This window comes from Mus caroli, chromosome 18 (assembly GCF_900094665.2).
Source record: "Mus caroli chromosome 18, CAROLI_EIJ_v1.1, whole genome shotgun sequence".
In the NCBI taxonomy this organism is placed as follows: Eukaryota; Metazoa; Chordata; class Mammalia; order Rodentia; family Muridae; genus Mus; species Mus caroli.
The window spans coordinates 76,951,351-76,972,694 of NC_034587.1; the positions used below are offsets into that span (position 1 = coordinate 76,951,351).

Consider the following 21,344-nt stretch of genomic DNA (forward strand, 5'->3'; position numbering starts at 1 on the left):
TCTGTGTCTAAAAGCTCTCTGTTGAGGTTATAAATTATTTTGTCCTGTATCTCTTCCATCTGGTTTACAGTCTCTGTACATCAGTGGCCACTTGAGTGCTTGTACACACTCGGGCTGAGGGAGTGGAGGCTGCAGAATGAGTACAGGCAGCTGTCTGAGATCATTGCTGACATCTGCCCTCTTCCGCCTGAGCTCTGTTTTGGTCAGAGTTCAGCAGTGTGTATGGATTTCTTTCTGGATTCCCTTCTACCCGCTCCTCTGTGTCTGTTCCATCCTCTGTCTTTACTGTTCTTATAGACCAAGTCCTGAAACAGGAAACTGAGTCGGCCAACTCTGCTCTTTCACAAGCGGTTCCGGCAAAGCCAGTTTCCTCGTTGTTCCATCAAAATCTTAGAGCCCGCTTGTCAATAGTCAACCAACTTCAGTCTCTAAATCAAAATTCTTCCAGAAGTGTGTCACAGTTCTTGTGCATGCATTTTTCAATGTATTATCAGAGTTACACTAGAGTGCTTTGCTTGTTTAATATTACTAAAACTGGTATTGTTTTTGTACCTAATTATTGCTAGAATATATAAATTAAAAATCACATAACATAGATTTTTCTTTTGAGATTTGAAAATAATTAGGGAACCTATAAAGAGAAATTGAAATTGTGCCTTTGCCAGGAGGTAACATACACTTGGGAGGCAGAGGCAGGTAGATATTTGAGTTTGAGGTCAGCCTATTCTACAGAGTGAGTTCCAGGAGAACCAGGGCTATACAGAGAAACCCTGCCTCAAAAAGAAAGCATTATTTTAAAAATTAAACATTTAAAAGACAGAATCATGTTGAGGATATTCTACAGAAGGGAAGAAGTGACAGACACTGCAGGGTTCTTAAGAAGGGCCAGCTGTGATTCCTTACTGGGTATCACTGCAACTGGTTAAAAACCAAACCAATTCTGCCATTAGCCAGTGGTGCAAACTGTGAACTGTGAGCCAAATTCCTAGCCAAGCAGGGACAGCTCAGGGTCCCAGGCTATCACAGGTGACTTGGAGCTACTCTACTATCCCTATTCTGGAACTCACCAGCTCCCCACCAGTGTGCCCACTCATCCAGGACATGAAGTGCTGGGAGAGGCATGCGCAAGCCAGCTTTCTGTCTGATGGTGGCATCCCAAGATCGACTGAATTCATGATAAGCAAAGCTTAATACCTCAGAGCACAATTGGGCTTTAAAAACAGAACAAGAAATATTTTAGTTAAAAATGTATTATTTTCTGTAAGGAAAGCAAGCTGTTATTTTTTTAATGAAGGAAATGTTGTCTTTTTATGTAGTTGACTTATATTTATTCCTTCATTCATTCATCAACTACTTAGTGAGTAGACAGATACCAGGTATCTCTATCTTCAAGGCCTAAACATATCTGGTGACAAGATATGTGATAAGAAGGGGCAGGTATAGCTTGGGCTGAGGAAACAGACCCACAAATGTTTAGGTCCACAATTAGCAAATCCGACTAGAGCAGTAAGATGGATCTGTAATGCATGTAACTGCTTATACTCTTGACTAAATGACTAAGTTTACAAGTGCACATAGAAAACAGGGTGTGGTGGCTTAAAGAGAATGTCCCATAGGCTCAGATTTGAAAGCTTAGTTCACGGTTTCACTTTGCAAAGGATTAGAAAGTGTGGCCTTGCTGGACATGTGTGACATGCATGTGTCACCAGGCGTGGGTTTCGAGGCTTACAAAGCCCACACCAGGCCCAGTCCGTGCTCTGCCCAGCAAAGGCAGAAGCTGCCGTCGCATGAGAGGCCACACTGACATGGGACTGGGCTCTGAGGAGTAAGCTGTTCCTAAGCAGGCTGGAGTTGGATGTGTAATGTCAAAGCATATTTTTAAAGCTAGAAATGATGAAGACAAGAATCTGAAGTATATCAGATTTTAACATAATAGCTACTACAAAGATAAAAATGACAGATATCTGGCTCATAGAAAAAGAAAACCTAGAGACAATGGGGGCTGAAGTGCTAAGTAATGCAGAGATCACTCTGGGAGGTTGAGACTTTTTACATGGTTGATCTTTACAAAAGTGGAAACTTGACCGGGATGCAACCCAGTTCAGAGTGCACATGACACTCCTTATGTTTACGAGGTGTGAGCTTATGATGAATATTAGCTGGAGTTACTTAAACTCTTGGGACCCTAGACATACCTTTGTTACTAGAGTAATTTAGATGCCTGTAATGATACTGGTTGATCTTTACAAGGCTGAAATCTTTACAAGTGGTAAAGCCATGTTTCCTCAAATGCCAGGGGAGACTGGGCCACTGCTACACTGTTGCTGCTGGGACTCCCTCCTAGCCTGGGAGCCAGCACCGTCACTCTGCGCTCATGACTCAGTGTCATAGCTCTAATGGGATGGAGGCTGCTTGGATTTAAGAACAGGTGTGGTAGAGGACTGGGGTGTTTAAACTTGTATCAAAAGCTGGTTTCCACCTTCCATTTGCAGAATATCTGGAGATAAGGAAATGCATGACCTACTAAAACTCTAATTATTTGCAATAACTTCCTACAGTTTTCATTTCTATGACCTTACTGTGATCCTATCACAATGGTCTCATTTTAGGATTTTTAGACTCGAAGTGTCCCTTCTAGTTATAATATGTTAAAATTTGGATAATGTCTTGTGGTAGCTACAATCATATTATCATCATGAGAATGATCACATTTATAACTTATTTTATATGATCACAATGAAGATTTATTTAATATGAAAATAGAATTATTTAGATACTTTATAGCTTTTTTAAAGAGGCTTTATCGTTTTATAAATTTGGTCTTTATACTAATATCATAAAACGCCCAAAGTAATGTGACTTACCCAAAACTTATCTGGTGAGCTGACGGTCAGATGAAATACAGTCTAGCCTGCTAGTTAGCAGTCAACTGGTTTGTTAGCAGTTAGCTAGGCTACACCATAATGTGCTAATGGTCAGCTGGGAAGTAACTAACTCTTTGAACACCCAATCTAATTCTTTCTTTGCTATACCATATTGCTACTGCTTTAAAATTGGAGTTGATAATTTCAGGTTATCAACTGAAAACCTAAATTTAATTGAAGGTTAGTAGGTTTTTCTTTCTCTGTGCCTGTTTAGGAAAAGCAAGCCATGCAGAAAATTCTCAAGTTACAACAATCTGTACGTGAGGGCTCAGCTACTTCTCTCCCCTTGTCCTCATCGTCTCTAGCTTTAAAAATAAGCTTTGATGTCACACAATCCAATTCCAATCTCCCTAGGAACAGCTTACTCCTCAGAGTCCAGTCCCAAGTCAGTGTGGCCTCTCACAGGGACAGCAGCTTCCGCCTCTGCTGGGCAGGCTATGCTTCGCTCTGTCCCCCAAAGAAGAGCGCATGTCTCCAAGTTACAGGACTGAGAAGCACTGTTCAAGTGTAATTCTGAAACCCACAAGTAGAGAGCTAGGGATGCCAGGCCACCGCAGCCAGACCAACCCAACGGAGCCAGGTACTCAAAGGCTCTGGAGAGTGCTCAACTCTGCACTGAGTTAAAGGAGGCCAGTCTTCTCCTGGTAAAGATACATGGCTAGGCAGGCAGAGCTGCAGCTATACAGGGTCCTTTATAAGAATCAAAGCACATGCCTGGATGTTTTTGCTAAATTCACAAAAGTTCCACAAATGGTTCAAAACACCTGTTAAGTTCTTATGTATAATATCACATGACTATCACAAGGAGTAGAGAACTTTAAAAAAAAATAAGAGAGAGATTTCAAAATGCTTTCTTATGCTTGCCAAATGTCAGGGTGTATGCTATCCCAGAACAGAGGCTGCCTCTGCTTTGCTGGAACACACAAAAGACCAGCTCTGGTGTGCTCTCACTGGACAAGCCTAGCGCTGGGCTCCTACCTTGGTGAGGTCCTTGTACAGCTCTGGGTAGAGAATCGCCATCTCTGGCTTTACATCTTGGTCCAACACTAAGGAGAACACTGGGAACATGGTGTAGATAGTTGCATACCTAGAACACCAAGACCAAGTTGAGTTAGCCTGACGGATGCTTGTGACACAACTCTGACCATGTTTCTAGTGTCACAGGGAGGCCAAACTCTTAACAAACAGAAAACAAATCTTAGAAAAATTAGCCCAGACCTCCACGGTGGCCATCAGTTTAGATTACTCTGCAGCTTAGGTACCAAACCCAGCACCGATGGTTGTGAAAACCACAAACACGGATCCATCTAAAATCAGAGTTTTCTTATTAACCTTTGCTTTTCGAAACAGTTCTTACAGCCAAGGACAAAGAGAAGCTTCCTAGGAAGCCCAGTCAGGCCTCGAACTTGTGATCCTCCTCCTTCAGCCTCCTTAGTGGTGGGATTACATGGTGTTGTACCACCATGTCCAGTGTTCCTGTTAAATTCTGGATGATGTCAGACTCACATGCAACCATCTAATACAGAGAAATCCTAACTTTCTTCACACTCGTACCCAAATGAGTCCACACTTAGCCATCAAGCATGGCACCTAACTCATTCATATTCTCAGTCTCTCTCATATTCTCTCTCTCTCTCATATTCATTCTCTCTGTGTCTCTCTGTCTCTCTTTCATTGTAGGACTACTGTGGAGACTTAGGTAGAAAGTAACATTTGTGGATGGCTTTCCAGACTCCATGTCATGCCCTGGAGATCTGTGCTGTGGCTGTGCACAGTGCCTTCCTTACAACTCAATGGCATCTCACGGTGGATAAGCCATACTTGCTGAACCACTTTTTCATTTGTGTAAATATATCTTGGCTATTCCCAACTTGGGGTTATTTAAATAAAATTTGTATAAACATCTACTACCCTCCCTTCCTTTTTGATATAGGGTCTTACTTTGTAACCAAGATTAGACTGAAACTTACTATATAGTCCAAGTTGGCCTCAATTTGTCCTGATTCGGCCTAGTACGTGCTGGGATTATTTATAGACATGCATCACTCTGCTCAGTTTGTCTCCATTTTTGTGTAGATAATCTGTCACTTCTTTGGCAGTGTCACCACGATAGGTTCTGGTCATCCCGCAGGGGCATATTCACTGTAGCTTCTTCTGCATGCCTGTGACTTGTTGTGCTCTGTGGCCAGCACTTGTGAGCAGCCTCTCTCTACAGTCCTACCTGAGGCTCCTTAGTATAATCCCCTGTTGGATCAAACAGGCTCAGGAGGTTGTGCACATTTTACAAGGCCATAGCTACTAATGGTGGGAAGCAACAAACATGTCTGGGTTTGAGATGTGAGGCCTCCATTCCTTAATTATATCACTTAATGTGGTCAGAAACACACTGGTTTCCCAGAAGCCCACAGTGATCCTTCAAAGAGGGTGGCTGTGCTGTGGTAAGGGACATGCTACTATATGGCAAAGTCCCAGAAGGAGTTTCTGCTTTGATGATGAGGTGAGATGGAAGGAGGCAGAAGCCCAGAGACTCAGCATTCGACAGCAGACTGACAGAGGACAGGTGATTCGCAGATCTTAACAAAGACACAACTCCCCTGTTTTGGCTAAAGTTATTAGGAATTCTGGGAGGGTCACACGCACTTAGGATGCACTTGTACCAGCTTACAGATAAGACCTTGCTCTGTCTCTCCTCTACTGGCCAGGAAGACGGCTGAAAACTGTAGCCAAAGGTGCTGGGCTAGTGTAGTGGAGGACAGCACCCAAGCCAGTCCTTTTCCGTCTCGATCCAGCATGGTCCCAAATCTCCCAGATACTGCTCACTGTTCTCACATGCCACACAGGGAATGCAGATGGAGGTCCGCAAGCAGAGAAACACTAACGTCAGGGATACTTTCCAGGCTCTTTCTGGTTGTAAGATTTGAGGTTTGTGATGTGTCTCAGTGGGCAGATGTGGCAGGGAGAGCTTTTATTTTGTGGTCACACACCAACACTAATACTTCTATGACTTCTAGGTTTAACAACTGATGGATGAGTATGGGAGAAATTACCATTTGTTTACTGAGAAGGAGTCTTTCTCCCTTTTCACACTTGGTTGACAATATCATCTTGGCACATGCACTGCTATGCTTTTGAGGAACTTGTCCAAGGTTTCTCAGTGGCTGTCTCTGAATGCAGGGCTTTGTTGCTGCGAGGGACAGACTTGCCATGTCTCTCCCAGTGCTTTCTATCTCATTTCCTGGTTGGTGGCTGGTCCCATTCCCTCATGGTAAAGTCATATTCCCACTGGGACAGGGCAGGCTCAGAAGGCCTGCAGCTGTGGCCTGCAGCTCCAACCCCTGCTGATGGCAGTGTTGGCATGTGCCCGCCCCTTGGTTCTGCCCCTCTCATTATGCTTCGGGGCCCTTTTATACAACCTCAGATCTGCCGTGGTTCCTGACACAAATTATGGCTTCCCCAAGAATGCAAAGTCTAATGAGAAACTTAGCATAGTCTTCAAAGGCATACGCGTACAGGTGTTTTTCAAGTTTCTTCAAACTTATCATGAGATTTCATAGCAGTTAAGTCATCTTAAATGTTTATATGCAAAGAATTACCCAGAACACCTAAAGCATCACTCAATATGCTCCACATCTCTTTTAAATAAAAGTTCTCACATACAGGAGGCTGAGAGGCACCGAGAACATCTGTTTCACTTACCCTACCATAAGGAATCCCTGGTACAGCGGTACAGATGCAAAGTAGAAGACTGAAGAAAACACAGCCTTAAAAGACAGAACACAGTAAGTTAAACACCAGTGCTACATTTCTCTCATCTTTACAGAGGATCTCACTACAATATAGTGACACCCAGTAAGTCCAGTGTAACTCCCACAACAATGGCACAGCTCGCAGAGAAGCCACTGCCTGCTGAGGCATGGTGGGCATAGGCTTGATACCTGCATGGTGGAGATGATGAGGCCCCTGTGCATGACAAACTGGCCAAGGGCTGCAGACCGTTTGTAGCTGTTCCGTCCGTGCACCATGAGTAGCCTGCCGATGTGTCTGAACTGTGTGATGGAGAAGTCTGCTGCCAGAGAAGCCTGTTTCCCCTCCTGAAGAACCACAAAGAATCTCTGAGAACCACCCAATGCTGTTTTAGAGCTCATATGAATTATGAATTAAGACACTAGGGCAGTGCCTGCTCGACCCCTAGCATTGCCCAGCATGCCATCCATCTGCACCAGACAGTGTGGGTGAGGTAGAGGAGACTGTACTACAACCTGTGCACACACAGACATCAGCTGCTCACAAGAAGGGGCTTTCATCTATTAGCAACACAGAAAATAAGAAGGGAGGGGTGAGCACTGACTATGGGGACACCTAACCCTATTACATGGTTCCAGGCTACTTCAAGACAATTCTCTAAATCATAAATTGAAATAACAATCTACCTCTGATTTTTCAAAGCTATCAAGGAGAATAGAACAGAGCAGCCAAGGGAAAAACCAAAGTCAAGTTCAACAAATTTTTTAGGTCTTGCTGTGTGTATATATGTTTGGGTGACAACAGGAACAATCAAAGTTGACACAAACATCAACTGTGGCTTCGTTGGCAGGAGAAAGGGACACCTCCCCAGAGAATGGAGCACTTAAGCAGGGACAGGAGCAGAGGTGTTAGGGAGGGCCCAGGACAGGCAGACAGGGTAATCAGTGATGCAGGACCTAGGTCATAAGCACAGAGGACCTGACACAGCTCCTAAAGAGACACGCATGCAGCTAGCAAGGCTGCTGAAGGCTGCTAGCTTCCTACTGTTTACCAGCACGCCATGGTGGGGCAGTGAGGACAGAGCATGTGAGCATGTGAGACCAAAGCACAGACCTACCTTCCCTTCAATCCCAATCCCACAGTCAGCAGCCTGGATCATGCTCACGTCATTCCCTCCATCGCCTGAGAGGTACCAAGAGGTGGAGCGTAAATAAAGCAACTTTTTCTTTTGTGTTTTACACTACTGTTAGGGACTATAACAATTTCCTGTACCACAGATGACAACACAATTTGCCTTAAGTTAAAGAGTTGGCTATTTTTCACATTTCACTGTTGACAGGAAGGTAGAACACCATCCCACCACCCACCCACGGGGTGGCTGAAGCTGGGTGGGCTCACCAATGGCACAGGTGCGCTTTCTGGTATGCTGGCGTAACAGGGTCACGATGTGGGCCTTCTGGGTGGGTGAGCAGCGGCAGCAGACCACAGCAGGGCACTGGCAGGCCAGCTCCACAAGTTCATGCTCATAGTACCTCAGGCAGACCTGGGAGACAGTGCTGTGACTCTACTGTCAACACACAACCCTGGGCTCAAGTGGAAGTAGGCAGAATTGTAGGAAAGCCTCAGCCTTCCTCAAGTAAACAGACTCTCATTTTTTGGGTCTCATTCTGGACTATGCCCTTCAAACTTCACAGCGTAACCTGTCCTGGGACAGATGGCTAAGATGGGAAGAAGAGCAGGGTGGCCACGCCCCTGGTAGGAAAGAGTACAGGGTCTCCTAAAAGTACTGCATTGTGCATGGAGAACAGTTCAAACAAAGGGATAAGGTCAGTGGCCACATGACATTCTGCCAGGCTGATATGACCAAATGATGTGTATACTTCCCTGGAACCAGTAGACAACAAATTCTGCCAATATTTGGTTTCAGTGTTTCTCAGGCATGCATGTGGCTGATGAAGATCTTGGTTTGACCTATGATATCAGATACTCAAGGCCCTTCCAAAGTGATAGTTCCAGTTCTTAGTTCTCTGTGATGGTGGAGAAACCTGAAATCCAAAATCTCAGAGCCCTGTCTAATGGGCACAGTTTTATTCATTTTCTAGGAACTCTAGCATTTTCTCGTTATGAAGGACAGGTACTGGAAGAGTGGGTCTTCAGGTTCTGTGGTCCAGAGGGCTGCCAACAGAAGAGAGACCACACACCTAGCTGCCAGATTCATGGTGGGTGGAAGGTGTACCCTCTGCCAGGAAAGGTGGAAAACTCCCTTCTCCAGTTGTAGCTAGGATTCATGCAACCTGCTTGTACCCGTGTGCCTGGGCAGGGTGCTCTTGTTTCCCTGTGCTCAGGGGATGGCGACAGACACCTAACATCATGCTCCAGGACGGCCTTGGAGCCTCCCCTCCCGGCACTCTTACATACGCCAACTGCCTTAACTTCTGTGTCTTATTTTTCTTTTGGTATGGATTTCTCATTATACAACTTTTAATCTCCTGTAAGAGGTACCTTATTGTTAGCTACTTATAAGATGTTTTAGAACACATTAGAAACACATAAGAAAACAAATGAAAGAAACTTAGAAATAGAAATGACTATTTGGAACATATTGAAATATAGAAAACACAAAATGAACGGCATCTTCTGATCTGGAGGTGCTGATCCACCAGTCATAGTCAGCTATGCTGGGAGCTGTCAGCCCCTTACCAAATCTTAAAGGTAGCTCTGAAGACACTGGTGCAATATGCTACAGTATAAGGGTCCTAAGTGTGCTAGGAGGAGGATGGCAGTAGGGAGCACAGGAGAAGCTGGTACCTCAACCATACGTCCATGGAATTGAAAACCACAGAGTTAAGGACAAATAACAGCTGGCTCACTGGCCTCTCCCACATGGGTTTTCCTGCACTCTCCTCTAGGGCGCTTCACTCTGAAGTATCATGAGAATCTGAATAATGCCACAGGCAACCTCTGTACCATGGGTGCAGCTAATAAGGAATGTGTGTTTAAGAAGCAAGATACATATTTTATAAGTTGAGTAGAAAATTACGTAGCATGCCTACTTACAATAGGGAATAACAACAACGTGAAACTAACTGGAGGCCACTAGCTCTTTTCTCAGGTACCATGTGTCTACGTGCACACACCTGAAACACTGGTTTGGACAAACACAGAATACATATTGTGGGCTGAAATGTCTTAGCCACTGGAGACTGATGCTATTAACAATGAGCAGGGGACCCAGAATCAGGACAGGGTCTTGAACTGCTGAACTTAAGCAGCTTCTAGACAGGAAGGGACAGAAGACGAGTCAGGCATGGCCACCACCATGTCCTTAGGACTGAGTGTTCTCACGACTGCCATGACAAGAGTGGCTGGCTAGGCTGCTGAGGAGTACGTTTCACTCACTGGGCTGGAAAGACAGGCAGACACACACTTCATCAGAGGTCAGGCTTAAGAGACAGATGGACCAATAGAATATGGTACACTACCAACCAATCCTATCTTAGAACTAAGATACACACTGATATAGACTGGTCTGACCTCTGGAGACAGTGAGAGATATACAGGCATGTACATAGTCAGCACACACATACTCAGGCTTACCTCCAGAGAATCACCAGATATAACCAGTGCACAGTCATGCTTCCTTCTAAACGCATTTAGCTCCAAATGGGCTTCTCCCCGATTGGTTACCTTCATTGAAGGAAAAAAAAATCACAAATTCAGGTAATAAATAGACATTTTCCAGGAATCCCAGTAGGATCCTTCAGAAACTGTACTTAGAAACTAAAGGTGCTTAGCCTATGAACTAGGTCCTATATGTAGCACAGTCCTTACAGACTCTGCATCTGCACCTCTCACAGAGACTGTTTTCTGGCTTCTGGTCACGAAAGCATGTGAGGGCTACTGCTGATATAAACATTTTTATAAGAATGTAATGACCATGGATTTGCTAGCACTTTCTATAAAATGATTTATTAAATTGGTGTTGGAGTAGGTGGGTTTTGGGAGCAATGTTGAAAATCATTGGCTTATAACATCCCAGACGTAGTTTCAGAGAATGATAAACTGGAATACCAGGGCCCAAAGAAGTTGAGTTTTCCTCTCTCGCCACACACCAAGTAAGAGACAAATTATACAGATTGGGGCTTCATTTAAACATGTTTCTTCATAATAAATGGAGTAATACGAAAATAATTTCATGAAGTTGTTTCTGTGGTCTCTACCATGAATTTCAACCCCGCCCATCCGTTTCTGCTTAATGTCTAGAGAAGTAAGCAATCTAAAGGGCAAACCAATCAAGCTGTTACTCTGAAATACTAATTTTAGAGTGAAAATATCCCAGGAATCAATGCACTGGCTTTGCACATGCTTTCTGTGAAGATTTTATGGGGCATAAAAGAAATGATATAGGAGTGAAATAAATTAAAAGTTTCACATGATCCAAATTAATCTCCGACTCATCTTTAAGTAGGTAGGTTTTATTGTGAAAATTTTAATTTGTGGTGCTATAACTCTGAAAAGTCAACAAAAATTGATCGGAAGTTTTATCAGAAGCATTAATAATTTAATTGCAAATAGTAGTCTGCAGGGCATAATTTGAGATTCTGATGTTTCAAAATAAAATACATTTACATGTAAATGATACTGAAATAACCATTTCTGTAGGTGCAAGCATTTTATTCAGACAGCTACAGACACATGGTGTCTGTCTACCCACCATCAATCATGACCCAAGGAACTTCTACTTCTTGTTTGAATTAAACTCATCATTACTAGTATGTACAGTAAACACATGAGTTCAGGTCTCTTCTATCACTTTCTCTGTGCAGTTACAGAGGAACTTTTAATCTGAGATGGCAGTGGGCTAGAGGTGCTTCTGCTCTATATCTAGCCTTGTCTCACAGGAACAACCTCTGTACCAGTAGTCCAGGTCAGGTAATAAATAGACATTTTCCAGGAATCCCAGTAGGATCCTTCAGAAACTGTACTTAGAAACTAAAGGTGCTTAGCCCATGAATGGAATATTAATGGAATATATGCTTAAAAAGCAACATACATTCTTTATAAGTTGAGGAGAAAATTATTTAGTATATCTACTTAAAATAGGGAGTAACAAAAAATGAAAAGTATAGGAGAAAAATGCTTTCCAACTAGCAGCTTGTTTATCATCAAAATATATCTCAAAGTCATTCACCATGTGTTTATAGAGGAAGAAACATCTCCAACATTGATTTTTAAAAGATATCCAGCAGCTACTGTATATACACTTCAATTGTAGGATAAAATATTCAATGATTTAGCTGCATGTGGTGGTGTACACCATTATTTAATCTCAGTACTTGGAAGGCAGAGTCAGGTGAATCTCTGAATTCAAGGCCAGACTGATCTACAGAGGGAGTTCAAGGACAGCCAGAACTACACAGAGAAACCTTGTATCGGGTAGGGGAATCATAAAACAAAATAAACTTCAACCCTTCAAACAAACAAAAAAAAATTCACTTAACAATTCAAAGTGATTTAGAAATCTACTTACTGGTCTGAAAACATGAATGTCTTGTGTTCTGGACACCAAGTGTGAGCTTTTGGCAATGCAAGTAGCTGTTTCCAGTTTATCGCCTGTTAGCATCCAAATCTATAAAATAATTGAAGCATGTGAACTTTAATACTGCATGTCTATTTCTTTAAAGTAGCCCTGTGCACAGATGTTTGCACACCACATTTACAGGATTTCTCCACAGGACAAGATGAAGCAAGACAAGTACCCTGAGTCAATGGAGAAATGACACGTGATCTCTTTTCTGATTCTTAAAACAGAGACAAATTCTGACAAGGTCCTCAAGGATGTTATGCTAGACACAAAAGGACAAACACCATGTAATTCCACACACAGGCAGTCCAGAGAAACCATATACAGAGGGAGAAGGGGTGGGAGCTTAAGCAGGCAAGTTTCAGGTTGGAAAAATGGAGAGCTATGCAGATGGTGACAGCAATGGCTGCAGAAAATGAACTCAACTGTGTGCCTAAAAGTGGCTAAAGGCCAACTATGGTTGTGTGTTTGTACTGACTTGTTTAGGGAGAGTAAGTCAGAAAGTGCTACCCAGACATACAGCTGAGACTAATGCAGACGCCTGCAGATGTGAGGAAGTAGTGCAGACCAGAAGAGCACACATAGTTCATAGCACTGTTTCAACACAGTTCTTCAGCTAGGAAGTCAAGTTCAAGCAGGCCAATGGACCAGGACAAACCAAAATGTACTGATAAATATCACATAAAGCATCAAACTGCTATTCCAACATTTAAAAACTGCATACATACAGACACACTGTGAAGGTATACAGTCTGACTCTGACTGCTTAAACTGTGGGTCGGGATTTCATATGTGGTCACATAACTAACTACTTGTGAGGGATGCTGTACAACTATGGCACCAAAGACATCTCTGAACAGGCAATAACCAAAGAGTAACTTAGAATCAAGTGCATAAAGAAGCTGCAATGCTTCTGGCAGTGCTTGCTGGGATGTCCTGCAGTCCTGTTCTCACCACACAACACACTGTTGTGTCCTGTGCATGCCCTGTGCTATGGAACATCCAGGAGCACTGTCTCAAATTCTGTGGTTTGGGCTTCAGACTATTGAACGTTATGAAGCATAGCAGCTTACTGTACAAACTTTTTACTTGAAAACATGATTTAATTGTGAAAATAAAGACCTCTAATATAAGACTGTCATTCTTCAGCATGTAAGTAGTATGTTTGCACTGTACTGTCAGAATGTTTTAAAAATCGTTTGCATTGCTGATGTGAGTTTCATTAAAAAAATTGTTCAATTTTGGCTTGGATTTGGGACAGAATTTCCAATTTCTAAAATCATCCTAAATGAAACTCTGCCCCTGTACAATGCATTTACTATAAAGTGGCATTCACAACTGAAATAGTTGTGTTGACAATGCTCTATACATACTGCTGTATCAGTCAGCCACGATTTAATTATATTAAAATATGGACATTGATCTCATTAGTATGTAAATTTACTTTTTGTGTTTAATGAATGGTAAAATCAAATGACTAAAGAATTATTTTAAAATAAATTTATCACTTATCATCAGTAAATATTTGATTTTTAATTCTGTTTAGGTTAGTGATTCTCAACCTACCTAAGGCTGAAACCCTTAATACAATTCTTCATGTTGTAGTGACCCTCCCAACATAAACTTACTTCATGGCTACTTCATAACTGTAATTTTGATACTGTTATGAATCGTAACATACATATCTGATATGTGATCCTCAAAGTGGTTGCCACCCACAGGTTGAGAACCATTGACTTAGGGTCATGTAAAAACAGTCTCTCAGGCAAAAAGGGATCATGAATGGAAAAAGTTTTAAAAGCCCAGGACTATAAAGCACTAAAATAATCAGGGCATTTATACAGAGGGGCAAACAGCCCTGCTTTACTAATTTCATCATCATCATCAGAGCCTCTCAGATCCTTTATCCTGTAGAGAGATACATTTGTGGGAACAGGAAATAGAGACACCCGTGTGGCATACTGATTACTCTAGTGCTGCTGTGTCTCATCAGCAAGCTTTACTGTACCTCCAATGATAAAATATTCCTATGATAAACCGAGTAAGCATAGTCTGCACTGCCACTGCTGAGCAACCTCTGTCAATGAGCAAACAGGGAGACACGGCTGATAACCACTACGCTCCCTGCTTCAGAGTGGGGTCCAGTCAGGTGGTGCCCGAGAAGAGTTAAGAGGGCAAGGTTATAGAGATAGGTCATGAGTCCAGAATTACTACCACTACCTGAAGTTCTATACCAAGGACCTTTATTACTTTAAAACAGATAAGCTAGCATGTACAGTTACAAAACAGATTGTAGGTCATTTGAAACAGTCAGGTCATCTGCCCCTAACTAACCATTTCTTCCCCTGGCGTTTTGGCTGCAGGCATGACTGAGTGTGGATGCCTGAGATGCTGAGTGTCAACTGCTTCCCAGCTGTGAGCTCCGGCTTGCTGATGCTCTGTCATGAGTGCAGCCTCTGTGTGCCATCTGCTGCCACTAAAGCTGATAACACCTCTTGCCAGGCCTCTTCTCACAATGCTCAGAACCAGTTGGACAATCAAGGTAGAGCTGAGAACCACTGTTCCTCTGACTTTCTCTCCCTCATCTGGCTGCAGTGTTTTTCTTTCAAAGCCAAGTGGTACGTTTCCCATATCAGCTTCAAAATTAGTTTCAAATCCTTGAGGTAGAGCCAAAATAAATGTTCTGTTAGCTGCTAAGAAAGCAGCTGCTAAGAAAGCAGCTAACAGAACCTAACCCCTAACCCTACCCTGGCCCTAACCCTAAACCCAAGAAGACAGTTTCCACAAACTAAAACTTATCCTCTAAATGCTAGACTTAGCCATAGAGAGCTGGCTGAGGAAGAGGACGGCAGTGCAGCAGGAAGGGAAAATGTCTCCAGGGAAAGGGCTACCCTGGAAACCAACTCCACTGGGAAAGGGACTGACCCTCACAATTCACAGGAATGCTGGTCAGCTGGACTCCCGCAGACACTGTGTTTCAATGGCCAGTTTGCACAAGGGAACAGCTAGGAAGCTAGGCACTGTGTGGGAAAGGGAGGACCTGGGAGAGAAGGCAAGGACCTGAGAGCTATGCAGTAGCCACATAGTCACGTGTGCTGACATGGAGTGCAGGGACAAAAGCACTTCTGCCCCTGCGTCAGCATTCACTTGTGGCTGGGCACTTCTCACTGTGGGCCCTTCCATCTGACTCTGGGGACGGACACACACTGCTTTAGAAGCACAGTGGAGCTGAGCAGATAGGAGCTTCTGAATGGCCCTGCCTAATAACTGTCTATGCCAGCTCTAGAGTGGACGGTGACTCAGTGTGAGGAGTCAGCAGCAGAGGAAGCTCAAAGCCTGCTGGACACTGGGCATCTCCTGCACCCAACTCCTCCCTAACTAGTGCCGCTTGCAATGCAGTGCCGACCCTTGACTGAACTCAAGGCCTACAGATGCTTCCTAGGTGATTTCTTATGGGAAGTATGTATACGAGATGCTTCAGGAAGGTCTGGCGTAGGTTCTGACAGTGAACAGAAGGTGAGGAAACAATCACCGAGGCGAGTGCAGAGCCGCAGGAAGCCGACAGGCCCCAGACTACTCTCAGCAAGTACACCTGTCATGGGGACGGACAGATCAGAGCCCTGCTTCAGAAAGGCTATGCTGTCTTGAACATGGAAAGAGAGCCAGAGAGAAGGGGCACTGTGCTAGTTGGATTCAACAAGAGTTTAGCAGTCAGAGGTTGCATGCTGTACCTTGATCCCTGCATTGCGCAGCATCTCTAGTGTGGGCCTCACATCAGCTTGCAGCTGGTCCTCCACCCCAGTGAGGCACAACAGCTCCATCTCTCTCTCCAGGCTTTCTACAACAGCAGCGACTTTCAGAGCCCGGTCATGGATGCTCAGTTTGGCTTGACTGTATCGGCTCTGAGGACAAGGGAACAGGTACACAAGTATGTGCATCCTTCATGGCTTGACTTACACAGTTGCACTCTATCAGCTCTGAGGGCACAATGAGGCGACCATGTGTGTATACACTGTGTAGTGTGCACCAGGTCTTGGGGATCAGGTGACCTGTTCTGTCTATCTATGCTTTGTATACGTGCTCTGAGTATTTAGTAATTATTACTACATGAACTCAGGGTAAATTTTCCCTACTATGGAAACCTGAAGTCCTCATGAGTCACGACACATCCTGAGCAATGACATCATGTTAAAGAGCTTCAGATTCTGGGGCATTTGGGATTTAGGGGGCTTGGGTAGCTAAACCTGTCAACCTGTCGTTTGTGCAAATCTTCCATAATCCACACAGCTGCAATGTCTACAGCACCTGTGTTTTCAAGAACAGCAGTGAGGGATGAGACACTCTCAGCTTCTGCTGAGGAGATGGAATTACTTGCCTTCATGGACACTCATTCCCCGCCCCCCCCCCCCCCTTAAGAGGAGGGAGGAAGATAGTCCATGCCCCAAACTTCAGAAACACTGGCCTTATACTTGCACAGGAAGATTGGCCTTCATGGAGAAAACAAAGTTTTCATAAGGAGGAAGAGCCTTGAGTGATGAGGAATGATGCAGCTCACCTCAAAATCCTGGTATTGCTCTTCTGTCAGAGTCCTCTTGGCTACCACAAGGGTTCGCAGGCCCTCTCGTGCCATGTTTCCACACTGTAAAGAAAGGGCTCTTATTTGTGGCTCTCAGAGAATCTAGACTGATGCATTGGAGCCTGGAGACCCCCACAACAATCGCAGGCAGTGTTGCAGTCTGGTCCCCACTTACCTGTAGGCCACTACAAGGAAGCAGGGCCACTTCAAGGGAAGCTAGAAGAAACATGCAGAATGTGTCTTCAAGTTGTCCCTACCACAGTGTCCCAGCCCACAGGAGGGCTACTCTAAGTGCGCCACTAAGGGGGCAAGGAAGAAACCAGACCGAGATCTAAGATGGGTGGGCCTGACAACCACAGCAGCCTGTGCTCCTGGGCAAAGCATCGGACTGCTTCAGTTTCATCACAGAAATTGCTTCAACAGGGCTGTAATATTAGTCCACTGTATAAAGTCACATGCCAGTGTCTGGCAGAAGTACAGTACCACACACATGCACAGGGTTGATCACACAGGGTAATCCCTTCGACACTCCAGGTCTCGGGCTCAGGTCTTAATTGGACAAGGAAGGAGGAGGCCTTAGATGAGTTAATATCCTATTTATATAGTGAATGGGAAATGGAAATACATTCAATAGGTACATGAAAATATGGTCTTGCAAACTTTATATGTCCCAGTACAGGGGACTTCAGGCCCAAGAAGTGGGAGGGGGTGGGTAGGGGAGCAGGGCGGGGGAAGGGTATAGGGGACTTTTGAGATAGCATTTGAAATGTAAATGAAGAAAATATCTAATAAAAATATTGGAAAAAAAGAAAAAATATGCCAACCCATTTACCGTGCCATAATATCATTACAATAAAATACTATTTACCCCTATTAAAAGTGGAAAAGTTTTAGCTGGGGCTAAGGTAAAGAAAGAGGATTTGGGGTACAATGCTGGTTGTGTTCTAGGAACACCTGTTTGAAGGCAGCTGGTGACTCACTTCAGAAACTAAATTGCTCCAATGGCATCAATCCTACAGCTAGACACGCCACCTATACTTGTAAACAAACACTGTGACTTCCAAACAAAGGGGTCACTGCCAGGCTATATAGATATGCATATCGGTAAACACCCCCAGGAATTTTGCTAAAATATCATTTTGCTTTGCTTTTAATAAAGTGAAAGGCTTTGAGACTACAACAAAATTATAACAAACATACCGGTGGTAGAGGCAAAAGATTTATCTATGGAAAGAAAATACAATGTTGTGCACATAAATGTGCACAGGGCTTTAATGAAGTTATCTTTCTGAACAGCAATCTGACATTGTCTGTCTGTGGCAAGACATTTATTGATTTGACCTCATAAAGCTAAATAAATTAAACAAGTATTTTACAATTAATTGCATGTCATTATGACCAAAAGTAATTTTTATGGCATTTTACTAGGTCTTCAGGGAGTTTAATTTATTCATGTCTCTGATTAAATCAAACTGGCCTGAAGGAGATATTGATTCATATTGCCAAGACCATCGTGAATATCGGGTGTGGCTGCTGTGCTGACAGACCATGTCTGAGGTCTGAGTGGAACAAGAACAAGGCACCTGCAGTCGTGTGCACAAAGGAGAAGAGAGCTGGTCACAGTCCTAGCCACCTCAGTCTCACTTTGGAACCCAATTACTAATCAATACACAACTCTAACAGTGACTATTAAATCTCACGAGGCGAACTACAAATATATTGTTCAGGAATAATAATATAGGACTGCTTAAGTCTGTATCTTTTTTTCTGTTTTCTTTTTTAAAGAGAACAAATTAGCAATATTAAGCCTAATTTGTTAGATATCCAATACTATTTTAGACCTACTTTTATATATCTGCACATTTAATATATTAAATAAAAACAGCAATTATTTCTATAGGAGTAGAATAACTAAGCAGGATTCTTAGCCTTTATGTATATGTACTTGGAAGGAACTGTAAGTATTTAGAGCAATTTAGTGAGAGAGAAATATCATCCTTGGTCACGAATGCTGCTTGAAGTGGTGACAACAGTGTTTCGAGTATGGGAAGGGACTACTTTGCTGTCAGTGCCTTAGAAAGCTTCATGAAGACATTTTGTACAGTGCTGGGAATAACATGCTTACCTCCTCTTCTAGCCAATCATTGTACTGGACAATGGTGGACATTGCGACATCAGCACCTTTCATATAGAATGTAATTTCTGCTGTGGATTCATCCTGTAGTAGAGTAAAAATAAACAGAGACAGCTGGGCTGAACTGCTTCTTGTAAATAGCCACTGGACTGAAGAAGATGCTCCTGTGTCGGAGAGAACGTACCGGGGGCTTTCTCTGCAGAAACTGTTCTAACATGGCAGTGCAGTGAGAGCCAAAGTTGGCAAACACCTGAGAGGCAGCACTGTAACTCTTGACATAGTCTGGTCAAGCATAAGTAGTAACTCTCTCCCGTTTCTCAAGTGTGACAGAATGCTCACTGCTTAACAAATGGAATTGCAAAATACAATTTTGGTACTGAGTAAGATAACTTTAATAAAGGTATGTATCAGTAACTTTGTGAACATAAATCATGCTAAGCAATTTCTGTTGAGGACAAACAATTTTAATTAAAAAAATTACTACTACTGTCTTTTAATTGTTCTGCTTCAGTATCCCCAGGAGAGTGACTTTATCAATCAGAGTCACACCAGCTTCTCAGCTCATACAGTATTAGCTGTTGTTTGTGGTCCCCCCCCCCCGTTTTTAAGAAAATAATAAAGCACACCTGTTTTTAAGAAAATAATAAAGCACAAAGTGTTTGAGTAAATATTTGACTTTGAAAATTTCTGGGGTAGTTTCTGTATTTACTTAGCAAGCCTGGAAAATGACTGATGACTGGAGTGTGGGTGCAGCCGTAAGTCATGACGTACTCTGACTATGATGCCCATCCGCTTGCTCTCAGAGGTGAAGGGGAACATCTGTAGGATGCAGTAGGTCAAGACCTGGCCACTGGGGGTCTTCAGCTGCATGGAAGCAAGATCCCTGCTGACCAGAGTGAGCCCAACACTCTCTGTCCATCGCACCAATGCCACCTGGAGAGAGCAGAATGGATGAGAAACAACTGCCTAGGGATCATTAAACAAAGAAACACACAGCATACTAGTATGCAAAAGGTCTGCTGAGGCACAACTGATGCAGAGAAACTGATAACATTTCCTTTCTCTCCCACAAACTTTAACAAGTAAACGATATATATATATATGTGTGTGTATACATGTATATATGTATACATGTATATATGGATATACATGTATACACACACACACACACACACACACATCATTTACTGCAGACCATTCTGCACCATAAAGACTGTTTTGCAATGTGTACTGACTGAGTCCCAAACCCAGATGGCATTAGATCCTATGAAAAAAAATCGCTTATCCACCCTGGAGCTGAGTTTCATGGTTTGTCTCAATTCATCACCCATAGTTCTACCAGCTTCAAAGGAGACAACAGTTCTGTACACTCTTTAACCTCCTTTTCCTAGTAGAAAAGATAAGCTGATACCCGTTAAACGAACCCATGATAATAAACATCAGGGTGTCCACATTATAGCTACAAATGCCAAGCCTGCCGGAGGTCATCCGGTTGCAGTGATCCAACACCTTGGCTTAAAGTAACCTGAGGAAAGAGCTGACTTGGCTTACACACCAGGTCACCAGCTAGCAAGGTGGAAAGTCAGGGCAGGAGCACAAGGCAGGAACCATGGAGGAGCACTGCCCGTTGGCTCACTCTGTGGCTTGTTCACGTGTGACAGCTTTCTAATACAGCCCAGCACCACCTATGTGTGGATGGTATCACTCACAGTGCCTGGGCCTTGCAGCATCAGTTAATAAGACAATCCCTTACAGATATGCCTGCAGACCAATATTATAAAAATTTACTCACTTGAAACTCTATTTCAGGTGATTTTAGTCTGTGTCAAGTTGACAGTTAATGATAGTTAGGAAAGAGACAACAGCAAAGTAGAAGACCAGCTTGGGCTCTGAGTCTCAATTATAACTGAGACACCCAGCAGCTCTGTGACCAATTCTTTATCTAGGTTTGCTTTCCACTATTATGTGAAAAAGATACTTGCAAAGTGTCCTAAGGCTGAAATGATATAAGCAAATTCCTGGCATATGCAAGTGCTCAAACTTAGGAGCTATTCTTGTTTATAGTTATTTATTATAAATTAAAAATATTAATGGCAAAATTAACTTTAAGCTAATACATGTAGTCTTTTAAGGCTGTTTTTCAAGAAAAGAGGTTATTTTTAAAAGCAATCTCATTATAAGACAGCTAAAACAGTATATAACCTTATCAGCAACCAAAGAGACACAAGCACAGCCCAGCAAGGCCATAGCTTCCTTCAGTGCTCTTGGGTGGGTGAGTGGGGGGAGGTGGGGTATTGGGGGGTGTCCCCCTTGCTTTTGTCTTGAAGGTAAGGCTTAGCCAGCTGTCAGGAATGCACAGCATGAGCCTCTGTTTTCAGTTTT

The 21,344-nt window shown here is 43.2% G+C and overlaps 1 protein-coding gene across 5 annotated transcripts in view; it reads right to left on the reverse strand.

Moving 5' to 3' along the window:
• Atp9b (ATPase phospholipid transporting 9B (putative)) overlaps positions 1-21,344 on the reverse strand; it is a 188,450-nt gene that overhangs the window by 11,258 nt on the left and 155,848 nt on the right. For all 5 annotated transcript variants that reach the window (XM_029472075.1, XM_029472074.1, XM_021150340.1 and 2 more), the window contains 11 exons: positions 19,734-19,895; positions 18,954-19,046; positions 16,808-16,891; positions 15,984-16,154; positions 12,199-12,297; positions 10,266-10,355; positions 8,067-8,211; positions 7,786-7,850; positions 6,860-7,015; positions 6,621-6,685; positions 3,903-4,011 (listed from right to left, as the gene is read on the reverse strand). In XM_029472075.1, coding sequence (XP_029327935.1) covers positions 3,903-4,011; positions 6,621-6,685; positions 6,860-7,015; positions 7,786-7,850; positions 8,067-8,211; positions 10,266-10,355; positions 12,199-12,297; positions 15,984-16,154; positions 16,808-16,891; positions 18,954-19,046; positions 19,734-19,895 — 1,239 coding nt within the window. The remainder of the gene's footprint in view (positions 1-3,902; positions 4,012-6,620; positions 6,686-6,859; positions 7,016-7,785; positions 7,851-8,066; positions 8,212-10,265; positions 10,356-12,198; positions 12,298-15,983; positions 16,155-16,807; positions 16,892-18,953; positions 19,047-19,733; positions 19,896-21,344) is intronic.